Source organism: Melospiza melodia, chromosome 31 (genome assembly GCF_035770615.1).
Source record: "Melospiza melodia melodia isolate bMelMel2 chromosome 31, bMelMel2.pri, whole genome shotgun sequence".
In the NCBI taxonomy this organism is placed as follows: domain Eukaryota; kingdom Metazoa; phylum Chordata; class Aves; order Passeriformes; family Passerellidae; genus Melospiza; species Melospiza melodia.
Window position 1 is genome coordinate 347,612 of NC_086224.1, and position 14,605 is coordinate 362,216.

The following is a 14,605-nucleotide window of genomic DNA, read 5'->3' on the forward strand; positions in this document are numbered from 1 at the left end:
TACAAAATCTGAGACCCCAAAATTCTGAGATCCCAAAATTCACAGACCCCAAAAATCAGAGCCCCCCAAAAATCCAGGGACTCCAAAATTCTGAGAACACAAAACCCAGCAAACTCAAAATGCAGGGACCCCAAAATTCGGAGAACATAAAATCCAGAAATCCCAAAACCCAGGGACCCCAAAAATCCAGAGTCCCCCAAATTCTGAGAACACAAAATCCAGGGAACACAAAATTCAGAAACTCCAAAATCCAGAGACCCCAAATTCAGAGGATCCCAAAATTCAGAGACCTCAAAAATCCAGGGACCCCAAAATTCGGAGAACCTAAAATCCAGAGAACCCAAAATTTAGAGACCTGAAATTCAGAGAACACAAAATCTAGAAACCCCAAAATCAGAGAACCCCAAATTCAGAGCACCCAAATTCAGAGGCCCCGAAATCAGGGCCCCAAAAATCCAGAAATCCCCAAAATCCAGAGACCCCAATAACCCAGAGTCCCCAAAATTCTGAGAACCCAAAATCCAGGGAACACAAAATTCAGAAACTCCAAAATTCACAGAACCCAAATTCAGAGAACACGAAATTCACAGACCTCAAAATTCAGAGACCCCAAAATGCAGGGACCCCAAAATCCTGAATTTTGTGTTCCCTGGATTTTTGGGGTCTCTGAATTTTGGGATCCTCTGATTTTGGATTCTCTGGATTTTGGAGTTTCTGAATTTTGTGTTCCTGGATTTTGTGTTCTCAGAATTTGGGGGACTCCGGATTTTTGGGGTCACTGAATTTTGGATTCTCTGGATTTTGGGGTCGCTGAATTTTGGATTCTCTGGATTTTGGGTTCAGTGAATTTTGGATTCTCTGGATTTTGGGTTCTCTGGATTTTGGGGTCACTGAATTTTGGGTTCTCTGGATTTTGGGTTCTCTGGATTTTGGGGTCTCTGATTTTGGGGTCACTGAATTTTGGATTCTCTGGATTTTGGGGTCGCTGAATTTTGGATTCTCTGGATTTTGGGTTCAGTGAATTTTGGATTCTCTGAATTTTGGATTCTCTGGATTTTGGGGTCTCTGATTTTGGGGTCTCGGTGGTGTTTGGGGGGCCGGGGGGGGGGGGTCAATGATTGGTGAATTATCGATGAATTATCAGTGAATTATCAGTAAATTATTGATGAATTATCCGTGAATTATCCGTGGATTACCGATGAACGATCAATGAATTATTGATGAATCATTAATGAATGATTGATGACTCGATAATTAATTATTGACGCCGGACGAGTCCCGGCTGCTAATGAGGTGTAATTGAGCCCCGGCAGTGTCCGGGGGCAGCGGCCGTGACCGCCGCGGTGGCACCGTGTCGCCAAGCGTGTCCCCATGTCCCTTTGTGTGTCCCCAACTGCGTCCCTGTGTGTGTCCCCTTGTCACCCTGTCCCCGTGTGTCCCATGTCCCTGTGTGTGTCCCCAAGTGTGTCCCTTTGTGTGTCCCCAAGTGTGTCCCTGTGTGTGTCCCCATGTCCCCGTGTGTCCCCATGTCCCTGTGTCCCCCATCCCTCTGTGTGTCCCTGTGTCCCCAAATGTGTCCCCGCGTGTGTCCCCTGTCCCCCTGTCCCTGTGTCCCCCATCCCTCTGTGTGTCCCACTGTCACCGTGTCCCCGTGTCCCCTCTCCCTCTGTCCCCAAGTGTGTCCCCTGTCCCTCTGTGTCCCCCGTCACCGTGTCCCTGTGTCCCCAAATGTGTCCCTGCGTGTGTCCCCCGTCCCCCTGTCCCTGAGTGTGTCCCTGTGTCCCCCATCCCCTTGTGTGTCCCACTGTCACCGTGTCCCTCTGTCCCCGTGTCCTCCTGTCCATGTGTGTCCCCATATCCTCACGTCCCCCTGTCCCTGAGTGTCCCCCTGTGTCCCCGAGTGTGTCCCCCTGTCCCCGAGTGTCCCCTTGTGTCCCCAAGTGTGTCCCCTGTGTCCCCAAGTGTGTCCCCCCCCCCCCAGTTCCCAAAGGGCCCTCCCTGTCCCCAAGTGTCCCCTGGTGTGCCCGACATCCCTGCGTGTGTCCCCCTGTCCCCTCGTGTCCCTGAGTGTCCCCAGGGTCCCTGTGGGTCAGACTCGTTTATTGGGGGGGCCCCGAGGCCGCCCCCCCCCCATAATTAAATACAAACCGAAGCCACGCCCCCTCTGCCCCCCCCTCCCCCCCCCCGCCATAGTGCAAACCCCCCGTGACACCGGGGACACCTTGGGGACACCTTGGGGACACCCTGGGGACACCCCGGGGACACCCAGGGACACCTTGGGGACACCGGGGCCGGGCTGTGCCCCCAGCTCGGGGTCAGTGCAAAGTGAGGTGCCCGGGGGGGGCGGGCAGTGCAGGGAGGGGACACCGGGTGGCATCGGGTGACAGAGGGTGGCACCGGGGGGCAGCGTCCCCGGGTCACGCTGGCACAGGGTGACGCCGCGACACCGTCCCCAGGTGCCACCCAGGCCCTGTCCTGGGTGAGGCGACGGCGCCGGGGACACGTCCCGGTGTCACACAGGTGTCCCACAGGTGTCCCCACGGTGTCCTGGTGTCCCCATGGTGTCCCTGCTGTGTCCCTGTAGTGTCTCTGTGTCCCCTGCAGTGTCCGTGGCGGGTGGCAGCTCGGCGTCACCCAGGTGCCACCAGTTCCCAGTCCTGTGGTGACAATTCCCAGTCCAATGGTGACAGTTCCCACCGGTGGTGACAATTCCAGGTCCAGTGGTGACAGTCCCTGGTCTGCTGGTGACAGTCCCCGCTGGTGACAACTCCTGCTTGTTCCCAGTTTGGTGTCCCCAAACCGGTGGTGGCAGCTGTGCCTTGGGGACACGTCCTGGTGCAGCGCGGTGACAGTTTGGGACAGTGTCCCCAGCCTGGTGACAGTTCCTGGGACAGTGTCCCCAGCCTGGTGACAGTTTGGGACAGTGTCCCCAGCCTGGTGACAGTTCCTGGGACAATGTCCCCAGCTCGGTGACAGTTCTGGGACAGTGTCCCCAGCCTGGTGACAGTTCATGGGACAGGGTCCCCAACTCGGTGACATTCAGTGACAGCGTCCCTAATGCAGTGACAGTTCCTGGGACAATGTCCCCAGCCTGGTGACAGTTCTGGGACAGTGTCCTGAGCCTGCTGACAGTGTCCCCAGCCCGGTGACAGTTCTGTGATTGTGTCCTGAGCCTGGTGACAGTTCAGTGACAATGTCCCCAGCCCGGTGACAGTTCATGGACAGTGTCCCCAGCTCGGTGACAGTTCATGGGACAGTGTCCCCAGCCTGGTGACAGTTCAGTGACAATGTCCCCAGCCCGGTGACAGTTCAGTGACAGTGTCCCCAGCCCGGTGACAGTCATGGGACAGTGTCCCCAGCCCGGTGACAGTTCAGTGACAATGTCCCCAGCCCGGTGACAGTTCAGTGTGTGGGGGTGGGCGCCGTGGGTGTCCCCAGCCGGGGGCGTGGAGCGGGGGATGTCACCGACGCGGGTGACATTGGCCATGCGGGTGACATTGGCAGTGTGGGGTCCCAGCGCTGGGGACATCCCCGGCCGTGCAGGTGACACCGCTGGTGCAGGTGACATTGTCCTTGCAGGGTCCCCAGTTGTGCAGGTGACACTGTCCTTGCGGGGGGCCCCAAGCCATGGAGTGTCCCCAAGCTGTGACATGTCCCCAAGCCGTGAGATGTCCCCAGGCCGTGGATGTCCCGAAGCCATGGAGTGTCCCCAGGCCATGGATGTCCCCAAGCCGAGGGTGCTCCTGCCTGTGGGTGTCCCCAAGCCATGAGGTTGTCCCCAAGCCGAGGGTGTCCCTGGCCATGGATGTCCCCAAGCTGTGAGAGATGTCCTCTGGCAGTGACGTGTCCCCAAGCCATGGGGATGTCCTGAAGCCATGGGGTGTCCCCAGGCCATGCATGTCCCCATCCCGGGCTGTCCCCAGCTGTCACCGCAGGGTCCCCAGCGTGGGGACAGGACAGGGTGTCCCTGTCACCGCGGGGTCCCCTCAGGCCGTGGGTGTCCCTGTCACCGCGGGGTCCCCATCCCGGGCTGTCCCCAGCTGTCACCGCGGGGTCCCCAGCGTGGGGACAGGACAGGGTGTCCCTGTCACCGCGGGGTCCCCTCAGGCCGTGGGTGTCCCCAGCTGTCACCGCGGGGTCCCCTCAGGCCTCGGAGGCCGCCTGGGGTTTCAGCTGCGCCTTCTCCATGGCGGTGCCGTAGGGCCCCGAGCGCTTGAAGAACCCCAGCTGGGGGGGACAGGGACGGGGGGACGGGGGGTCAGGGGGACCCCGAAATGTCCCCAGCGCCACCCCGTGTCCCTGCGCCCGCCCTGAGCGTCCCCTGGGCTCGCTGTGCCCCCTCTGTCCCTCCCCAAAGCCCCCAGCGTGTCCCCAGTGCCCCCCAACGCCCCCCGTGCCCCTCAAGCTCCTCATCCCTGCCTTGCAGAAGCCCCAGACCCCCGTGACCCCCCAAATCCCCCCCAGACCCCCGTGACCCCCCCAAATCCCCCCCAGACCCCCTCAAATGCCCCCAAATCCCCCCCAGACCCCCTCACACCCCCCCAGAGTCCCCCCCAAACGCCACCAGATCCCACCCAGAGCCCCCAGCCCCACCCTGTAGAGCCCCCAAAATGCCCCCAGCCCCACCTTGCAGAGCCCTCCCAGACCCCTGTGACCCCCCCAAATCCCCCCCAGACCCCCTCAAATCCCCATCAGATCCCCCCAGCCCCACCTTGCAGAGCCCCCCAGACCCCTGTGACCCCCCCAAATCCCCCCCAGACCCCCTCAAGTGCCCCCAAGCCCCCTTGTAGAGACTCCCCAGATCCCCCAAATCCCCTCCAGATCCCCCAGCCCCGCCTTGTAGAGCCCCCCCGACCCCTTTGACCCCTGTGACCCTCCCAAAACCCCCCCCCAGCCCCCCAAAATGCCCCCAGCCCCACCTTGCAGAGCCCCCCAGCCCCCTGTGACCCCCCCAAATCCCCCCAGAGCCCCCAGCCCCACCTTGCAGAGCCCCCCAGCCCCTCTGTGACCCCCAAATCCCCCCGTTGCCCCCAGCCCCACCTTGCAGAGCCCCCCCAGCCCCCCCCAAACCCCCCCCGTTGCCCCCAGCCCCACCTTGTAGAGGCCGTAGCAGAGGAGGCCGAGCAGGAGCAGCCCCAGGAGCACGGCCAGGACCACCGCCCACACCGGGACCCCCCCCGCCCGCCTCGGGCCGGGCCCGCGACAGCGCCGTCACCACCTGGGGACAGGGACAGCGCCACACAGTGTCACCCCCGTGTCACCCAGTGCCACCTGCCTCAGGGCAGGAGCTCACCAGCGCTGCTGTCACCACCTGCCAACCCCAGACCGCGGTGTCACCCACGGTGTCACCCCCAAACAGCCCCGTCCCCTCCATGTCCCCCGTGTCCCCAGTGTCCCCTCAGTGTCCCCCATGTCCCCTCAGTGTCCCCAGTGTCCCCAGTGTCACCTGCAGGCGGTGCCGGGGGTGGCTGTCCGGCCGCACTCTGTAGGGCAGCTGTGACACCCCCAATGTCCCCGTGTCCCCTCAGTGTCCCCAATGTCCCCATGTCCCCTCAGTGTCCCCCCCAGTGTCCCCAGTGTCCCCATGTCCCCTCAGTGTCCCCTCAGTGTCCCCAGTGTCACCTGCAGGGGCGGTGCCGGGGGTGGCTGTCGGGCCGCACTCTGTAGGGCAGCTGTGACACCCCCAATGTCCCCCATGTCCCCTCAGTGTCCCCAGTGTCCCCAATGTCCCCGTGTCCCCTCAGTGTCCCCAGTGTCCCCAGTGTCACCTGCAGGCGGTGCCGGGGTGGCTGTCGGGCCGCACTCTGTAGGGCAGCTGTGAGCCCTGTGTTACCCCAGCGTCCCCAATGTCCCCCGTGTCCCCAGTGTCCCCCATGTCCCCAATGTCCCCATGTCCCCTCAGTGTCCCCCATGTCCCCTCAGTGTCCCCAGCGTCCCAGTGTCACCTGCAGGCGGTGCCGGGGGTGGCTGTCCGGCCGCACTCTGTAGGGCAGCTGTGACACCCCCAATGTCCCCGTGTCCCCTCAGTGTCCCCAATGTCCCCATGTCCCCTCAGTGTCCCCCAGTGTCCCCAGTGTCCCCAGTGTCACCTGCAGGCGGTGCCGGGGGTGGCTGTCGGGCCGCACTCTGTAGGGCAGCTGTGACACCCCCAGTGTCCCCAATGTCCCCAGTGTCCCCAGTGTCCCCCATGTCCCCAATGTCCCCATGTCCCCTCAGTGTCCCCAATGTCCCCGTGTCCCCTCAGTGTCCCCCATGTCCCCTCAGTGTCCCCAGTGTCACCTGCAGGCGGTGCCGGGGGTGGCTGTCGGGCCGCACTCTGTAGGGCAGCTGTGACACCCCCAGTGTCCCCAATGTCCCCAGTGTCCCCTCAGTGTCCCCCCCAATGTCCCCAGTGTCCCCAGTGTCACCTGCAGTCGGTGCCGGGGGTGGCTGTCGGGCCGCACTCTGTAGGGCAGCTGTGACACCCCCAATGTCCCCCATGTCCCCTCAGTGTCCCCCCCAATGTCCCCAGTGTCCCCAGTGTCACCTGCAGGCGGTGCCGGGGGTGGCTGTCGGGCCGCACTCTGTAGGGCAGCTGCAGCACGCGGAACTCGGCGTCACAGCGCAGGGACAGCGGCCACAGCTCCCGCTGGGACAGGGGACAGTGTGAGTGTCACAGGGGACACACGGGGACAGAGTCAGTGTCACAGGGACAGTGTCGGTGTCACAGGGACACACAGGGACAGTGTCAGTGTCACAGGGACAGTGTCGGTGCCACGGGGACACACGGGGACAGAGTCAGTGTCACAGGGACAGTGTCGGTGCCACGGGGACACACGGGGACAGTGTCAGTGTCACAGGGACAGTGTCGGTGCCACGGGGACACACGGGGACAGTGTGAGTGTCACAGGGACACACGGGACACAGGGACACATAGGGGACATGGGGACAGGGACAGTGTCACAGAGGCACACGGGGGACAGTGTCAGTGCCACAGGGACAGTGTTGGTGTCACAGGGACACACAGGGACACACAAGGGACACGGGGACACAGGGACACCACATAGAGGACATGGGGACAGTGTCGGTGTCACAGGGACACACAGGGACAGTGTCAGTGTCACAAGGACACATAGGGACAGTGTCGGTGCCACAGGGACACACGGGGACACACAGGGACACACAGGGACACAGGGGACACAGGGGACACGGGGACAGTGTCAGTGTCACAGGGACATGGGGGGACAGTGTCAGTGTCACAGGGACACACAGGGGACACGGGGACAGTGTCAGTGTCACAGGGACACAGGGGACACACAGGGGACACAGGGGACACAGAGGGGACACGGGGACAGTGTCAGTGTCACGGGGACACACAGGGACACACAGGGACACACGGGGACAGTGTCAGTGTCACAGGGACACGTGGGGACACAGGGACAGTGTCAGTGTCACAGAGACACACGGGGACACACAAGGACACACAGGGGACACACAGGGGACACAGGAACAGTGTCAGTGCCACGGGGACACGTGGGGACATTCCCCCAGTGCCAATGGGACACACAGGGCACACAGAGGGGACACGGGGGACAAAGGGGACATCCCGTCAGTGCCACCGTCACTGCCACACGGGGACACACGGGGGACACCCCAGGTCCCTGCATGGGGAATCCCGGGGGGGTCCCGGGGGGTCCCAAGGTTCAGGACAGGTTCCGGGGGGCTCCCAGGGATTTTGGGGGGGGTTCCCTGGGAATTTGGGGAGGGTCCCAGGACCCCGAGGGGCTCACGGTGGTCCCAGGCTGTTTTGGGGTCCCAGGGCCGTGTTGGGGTCCCGGGGGGGGTTCGGGGGAGCCCCTGGCCGTTTTGGGGTCCCTGAGGGTGGTCCCAAGGTGTTTGGGGTGCCAGGGAAGTCCCGGGCAAGTTTTGGGGTCCCAGGGCTGTTTTGGGGTCCCAGGGCTGTGTTGGTGTCCCAGGGGGGGGGGGGGGCCCTGAGTGTTTTGGGGTCCCGGGGGGGTTTTGGGGTCTCACCTGTCGCGGGGGGGGGCTCCTGATGCGGAAGCCGAGGCGCAGGGTGACGCGCTGCTGCCGCTCCAGCGCCCCCGAGGGGCAGCTCAGCCGGAAACACTCGGCCTCGGGACACACCTGGGCACGGGTGTCACCACGGGCACCCCCAGAGTCACCATGGGGCACCCCCAGAGTCACCACGGGGCACCATGGCCACCCCCAGAGTCACCATGGGGCACCGCAGGCCACCATGGCCACTCCCGGAGTCACCACGGGGCACCGCGGGGCACCGCGGGCCACCATGGCCACCCCCAGAGTCACCACGGGCCACCATGGCCACCCCCAGAGTCACCACGGGGCACCGCGGGTCACCACGGGTCACCCCCCAGTCACCCCCAGGTCATCCCTGGTCACTACTGGTCATCCCCTGTCACCCCTGGTCACCCTCAGTCGCCACTGGTCACTCCTGGGTCACCCCTGGTCACCCTTGGTCACTCCTGGGTCATCCCTGGGTCACCCCTGGGTCATCCTTAGGTCACCCTTGGTCACCCTTGGTCACCCTTGGTCACTCCTGGGTCATCCTTGGGTCACCCCCTGGTCACCACTGGTCACTCTTGGTCACTCTTGGTCACCCTTGGTCACTCCTGGGTCATCCCTGGGTCACTCCTGGGTCATCCCTGGGTCATCCCTGGGTCACTCCTTGGTCACCCCTGGGTCACCCCTGGGTCACCCTTGGTCACCCTTGGTCACCCCTGGGTCACCCCTGGTCACCCTTGGTCACTCCTGGGTCACTCCTTGGTCACTCCTGGGTCATCCCTGGGTCACTCCTTGGTCACTCCTGGGTCATCCCTGGGTCACTCCTGGGTCATCCCTGGGTCACCACTGGTCACTCTTGGTCACTCTTGGTCACTCTTGGTCACCCCCCTACCCCTGCCACCCCCCGGTGTCACCGCAGCGCCCCCGCCTTGGGGACACTCGGGACAGTCCCGTGGGCGTGGCAGGGACAAGGGGACAGACAAGGGGACAGTGACACTCACCAGGCTGTCCCCAGTGTCCCCAGTGTCCCCGGTGTCCCGGCGCTGCAGCACGTGGGGACCCGGGCTCTGCTCCCGCTCCTGCAATGGGGACAGGGGACAGTGCTGGGGACAGCGCTGGGGACAGGGCTGGGGACAGTGCTGGGGACACGGGGACAGCGCTGGGGACAGGGCTGGGGACATGGGGACAGCGCTGGGGACAGGGCTGGGGACAGCGCTGGGGACACGGGGACAGCGCTGGGGACACGGGGACAGCGCTGGGGACAGCCCTGTGCCAGCCACCCCCGGCACCTCCCGATGTCCCCAGTGCCACCCAGTGTCCCCAATGTCCCCATTGTCCCCACCGTCCCTCGTGTCCCCATTACCCCCATTGTCCCCCCTGTCCCCAATGTCCCCGTTGCCCACATTGTCCTCTCCCATCCCCAGTGTCCCCCCGGTTCCTCCTTGTCCCCAATGTCCCCATTATCCCCAATATCCCCCCCCCCCATCCCCAATGTCCCCACTATCCCCAATGTCCTCCCTGTCCCCCCTGTCCCCATTGTCCCCACTGTCCCCATTGTCCCCATTGTCCCCGTTGCCCTCCCTGTTCCCGTTGTCCCCATTACCCCCACTGTCCCCATTGTCCCTGTTGTCCCCGTTGCCCCCACTGTCCCCCCTGCCCCCAATGTCCCCCCATTGTCCCCATTACCCCCACTGTCCCCCTGTGCCCCTGTCCCCATTACCCCCACTGTCCCCACTGTCCCCATTGTCCCCATTACCCCCACTGTCCCCCCTGTCCCCAATGTCCCCACTATCCCCAATGTCCCCCCTGTCCTCAATGTCCCCCCATTGTCCCCATTATCCCCATTGTCCCCCTGTCCCCATTGCCCCCAATGTCCCCCCATTGTCCCCATTATCCCCATTGTCCCCCCATTGTCCCTGTTGTCCCTGTTGCCCCCACTGTCCCCACCGTCCCCACTGTCCCCAATGTCCCCATTACCCCCCTGTCCCCAATGTCCCCATTGTCCCCCCATTGTCCCCATTATCCCATTGTCCCCCCATTGTCCCTGCTGTCCCCAATGTCCCCACTGTCCCCACTGTCCCCATTACCCCCCCGTCCCCAATGTCCCCATTGTCCCCCCATTGTCCCCATTATCCCATTGTCCCCCCATTGTCCCTGCTGTCCCCAATGTCCCCAATGTCCCCATTACCCCCACCGTCCCCACCGTCCCCGCTGTCCCCAGCAGCCCGAGGGGGTCGCTGCCGTGGCTGGCCGTGCAGTTGTGCAGCCCCTCGTGGCCGGTGACGTAGAGCAGGGGGTGGCCGCGGTGGCCCAGGGGACAGCTGAGCTCCAGCGTGCCCTGGCTGATGGCGCCGGGACCCTCGTTCACCACCTGGGGACATGGGGACACGGGGTCAGGACATGGGGACACGGGGGGACACGGGGCAATGGGACCCTCGTTCACCACCTGGGGACACGGGGACACGGGGTCAGGACATGGGGACACGGGGTCAGGACATGGGGACATGGGGTCAGGACATGGGGACACAGGGGGACACGGGGTCAGGACATGGGGACATGGGGTCAGGACATGGGGACACGGGGTCAGGACATGGGGACACGGGGGGACACGGGGCAATGGGACCCTCGTTCACCACCTGGGGACACGGGGGGACACAGGAGGGGACACGGGGTCAGGACATGGGGGGACATGGAGGGACACAGGAGGGGACATGGGGACCCCCAGGGCTCGGGGATGGTGGGACAGCCCCGATTTGGGGACATGGGGACCCGCGGGTGAGGGACCGGGGATCACGGGGTTTGGGACATCAGGACACCCAGGGTTGGGGACATCAGGACTCCCAAGGTGGGGACATTGTGACCCCCGGGTTGGGGACACAGAGACCCTGGGATTAGGGACATCGGGACCCCAGGGCTGGGGACATTGTGACCCCAGGGTTGGGGACACAGGACCCCAGGTTGGTGACGTGGGAACCCCAGGGTTGGGCACATGGAGATCACAGGGTTGAGGACACAGAGACGCCCGGGGTTTGGGGACATTGTGACCCCCAGATTGGGGACACAGTGACCCCAGGTTTGGGGACATTGTGACCCAGGGTTGGGGACACAGAGCCCCGGGTTTGGTGACATTGTGACCCGGGTTGGGGACACAGTGACCCCGGGTTTGGGGACATTGTGACCCCCAGATTGGGGACACAGTGACCCCGGGTTTGGTGACACTGTGACCCGGGTTGAGGACACAGAGACCCCGGGTTTGGTGACACTGTGACCCGGGTTGAGGACACAGAGCCCCGGGTTTGGTGACACTGTGACCCGGGTTGAGGACACAGAGACGCCCGGGGTTTGGGGACATTGTGACCCCCAGATTGGGGACACAGTGACCCCGGGTTTGGTGACACTGTGACCCGGGTTGGGGACAGGCGTGTCCCCACCTCGTAGACGTGCTCCACGGGTGGCCCCAGGTCCTGCAGCCGCTGGGGGGGGTCGGGCCCCCACCCCCCCTCGGGGATGGTGACAACGTCGGGCCGGGACACCCTGCGGGGACACCGGGGGGGACAGCGCTGTGTGTCACCTCCGTGTCACCTCCGTGTCACCTCCTGTCCCCTCCTGTCACCTCCGTGTCACCTCCGTGTCACCCAACCCACGGTGGACAAGGAGGGGACACTCAGAGCCTTGGGAAGATCTCAGGTGCCCTCGTGTCCCCTGCGTGTCCCCAGGCTGTCCCCATGTCCCCTGTTGATGTCCCCATTGTCACTCACCCCAGCACGGACACTCTGGCTGTCCCTGTCAGTGTCCCCAGGCTGTCCCCAGTGTCCCCAGTGTCACTCACCCCAGCACGGACACCCTCGTTGCCTGGTGTCCCCAGTGTGTCCCCAATGTCCCCAGTGTCCCCATGTCCCCAGTGTGTCCCCAGTGTCCCCTGTTGGTGTCACTCACCCCAGCACGGACACCCTCGTTGTCCCCATGTCCCCAGTGTCCCCAGTGTCCCCAGTGTGTCCCCAGTGTCCCCAGTGTCCCCAGTGTCCCCAGTGTCCCCTGTTGGTGTCACTCACCCCAGCACGGACACCCTCGTTGCCTGGTGTCCCCATGTCCCCATGTCCCCATGTCCCCAGTGTCCCCAGTGTCCCCAGTGTCACTCACCCCAGCACGGACACCCTCGTTGCCTGGTGTCCCCAGTGTGTCCCCAATGTCCCCATGTCCCCAGTGTCCCCTGGCTGTCCCCAATGTCCCCAGTGTCCCCAGTGTCCCCAGTGTCCCCAGTGTGTCCCCATGTCCCCAGTGTCCCCAGTGTCCCCTGTTGGTGTCACTCACCCCAGCACGGACACCCTCGTTGTCCCCATGTCCCCATGTCCCCATGTCCCCATGTCCCCATGTCCCCAGTGTCCCCAGTGTCCCCAGTGTCCCCAGTGTCCCCAGTGTGTCCCCATGTCCCCAGTGTCCCCAGTGTCCCCTGTTGGTGTCACTCACCCCAGCACGGACACCCTCGTTGCCTGGTGTCCCCATGTCCCCATGTCCCCAGTGTCCCCAGTGTCCCCATGTCCCCAGTGTCCCCAGTGTCACTCACCCCAGCACGGACACCCTCGTTGTCCCCATGTCCCCAGTGTCCCCAGTGTCCCCAATGTCCCCCAGTGTCACTCACCCCAGCACGGACACCCTCGTTGTCCCCATGTCCCCAGTGTCCCCTGGCTGTCCCCAGTGTCCCCAGTGTCCCCAGTGTCCCCATGTCCCCAGTGTCCCCAGTGTCCCCAGTGTCCCCATGTCCCCAGTGTCCCCAGTGTCCCCAGTGTCCCCATGTCCCCAGTGTGTCCCCAGGCTGTCCCCAATGTCCCCAGTGTCCCCAGTGTCCCCATGTCCCCAGTGTCACTCACCCCAGCACGGACACCCTCGTTGCCGCCCTCACGGCCAGCGCCACCGGCACCACGGCGCTCTGCGAGTTGTTGGCGTTCTTGCTGCGGGGGGCGGGGGGGGGGTCACGGCCCGGACCCCTCCCCCCAGGGACCCCCGACCCCTTTGGGGACCCCTGACCCCTTTAGGGACCCCCGACCCCTTTAGGGACACCCCCGGGACCCCCGATCTCCATTAGGGACCCCCGACCCCTTTAGGGACCCCGACCCCCATTAGGGACCCCCGACCCCTTTAGGGACACCCCCAGAGACCCCCCCCCACAATCTGGGGACACCTCCAGGGTCACGAACCACCCCCCCCCACCCAAAAAACCTGTGACAGGGACTCCCCTCACTCCGGGTGTCCCCCCCAGCTCCTGGGACCCCCCCTTGGCTCCCCAAATTGGGGGTGCCACCCCCCCCCCGTGACCCCCCTAAAATGGGGCTGCCGGGACCTCTGACCCCCCCCCCCCCCACCCCAAACCCCAAAACTGGAGGTGCCGGGACCCCCCTGATCCCCCCAAACTGGGGGTACCGCTCCCCCCGTGCCCCCACCCCGAGTTTGGGGTGCCCCACTGTGCCCCCCATTTTGGGGTGCCGCCATTTCGGGGTGCCCCCATTTCAGGATGCCCCCATTTCAGGATGCCCCCATTTTGGGGAGCCCCCATTTCGGGCTGCCCCCCATTTTGGGGTGCCGCCATTTTGGGGTGCCCCCAATTTCGGGCTGCCCCCCATTTCAGGATGCCCCCCATTTTGGGGTGCCCCCATTTCGGGATACCCCCATTTCGGGATGCCCCCCATTTCGGGGTGCCCCCAATTTCGGGGTGCCGCCATTTCGGAGTGCCCCCATTTCAGGATGCCCCCAATTTCGGGGTGCCCCCAGTTTTGGGGTGCTGCCATTTTGGGATGCCCCCATTTCAGGATGCCCCCAATTTCGGGGTGCCCCAATTTTGGGGTGCCCCCATTTCAGGATGCCCCCCATTTCAGAATGCCCCCCATTTCGGGCTGCCGCCATTTTGGGGTGCCGCCATTTCGGGGTGCCCCCATTTCAGGATACCCCCCATTTCGGGGTGCCCCCCATTTTGGGATGCCCCCAATTTTGGGGTGCCCCCCATTTCGGGGCGCCCCCATTTCAGGATGCCCCCCATTTCAGGATGCCCCCATTTCAGGATGCCCCCCATTTCAGGATGCCCCCATTTCGGGCTGCCCCCCATTTCGGGGTGCCCCCATTTCGGGGTCTCCCCATTTCGGGGCGCCCCCAGCCCCACCTGCGGATCTGCAGCTCGAAGCGGACGCTGCTGCTGTTGTCGCTCAGGTGGGGGAGGGTGAAACGCAGCCCCCCCCAAATCTGTGGGTGGGGAGGGGGGGGTTGGGGGCTCAGCCGGGACCCCCCCCCCCAAAACCCCCATAACCCCCCCTAATCCCCCGGAGCCCCCCAAAATCTCCCAAATCCCCTCAAGATCCACCCAGACTGCCCTGAACCCCCCAAATCCCCCAAAACCCTCACAAATCCCCCCCAAAAGCCCCTCCGGACCCCCCAGACCCCCACAAAACCCAAATCCCCCCAAGCCCCTCCAAGACCCCCCCAAAACTCCCCAAAATCCCCCCAAAACTCCCCAAAACTCCCCAAAATCCCCCCAAACCCCCTCAAAACCCGCCCAGACCCCCCAAAACCCCCCTAAAACCCTCCCAAAGACCCC

The 14,605-nt window shown here is 64.1% G+C and overlaps 2 protein-coding genes across 2 annotated transcripts in view; both read right to left on the reverse strand.

Annotated features, from left to right (window-relative positions):
- The window catches only part of ZNF385A (zinc finger protein 385A), a 9,330-nt gene extending 5,801 nt beyond the window's left edge, over positions 1-3,529 (reverse strand). Inside the window, 1 exon segment of the mRNA XM_063179199.1 lies at positions 3,470-3,529. Coding sequence (XP_063035269.1) covers positions 3,470-3,529 — 60 coding nt within the window.
- Positions 2,252-14,605, reverse strand: part of ITGA5 (integrin subunit alpha 5) — a 28,069-nt gene continuing 15,715 nt past the window's right edge. Inside the window, 10 exon segments of the mRNA XM_063179200.1 lie at positions 2,252-4,227; positions 5,095-5,181; positions 5,183-5,218; positions 6,527-6,628; positions 8,011-8,124; positions 9,024-9,101; positions 10,226-10,393; positions 11,454-11,556; positions 12,891-12,971; positions 14,174-14,253. Of these exon segments, the coding sequence (XP_063035270.1) occupies positions 4,144-4,227; positions 5,095-5,181; positions 5,183-5,218; positions 6,527-6,628; positions 8,011-8,124; positions 9,024-9,101; positions 10,226-10,393; positions 11,454-11,556; positions 12,891-12,971; positions 14,174-14,253 (933 nt within the window). The 3' untranslated portion in view covers positions 2,252-4,143.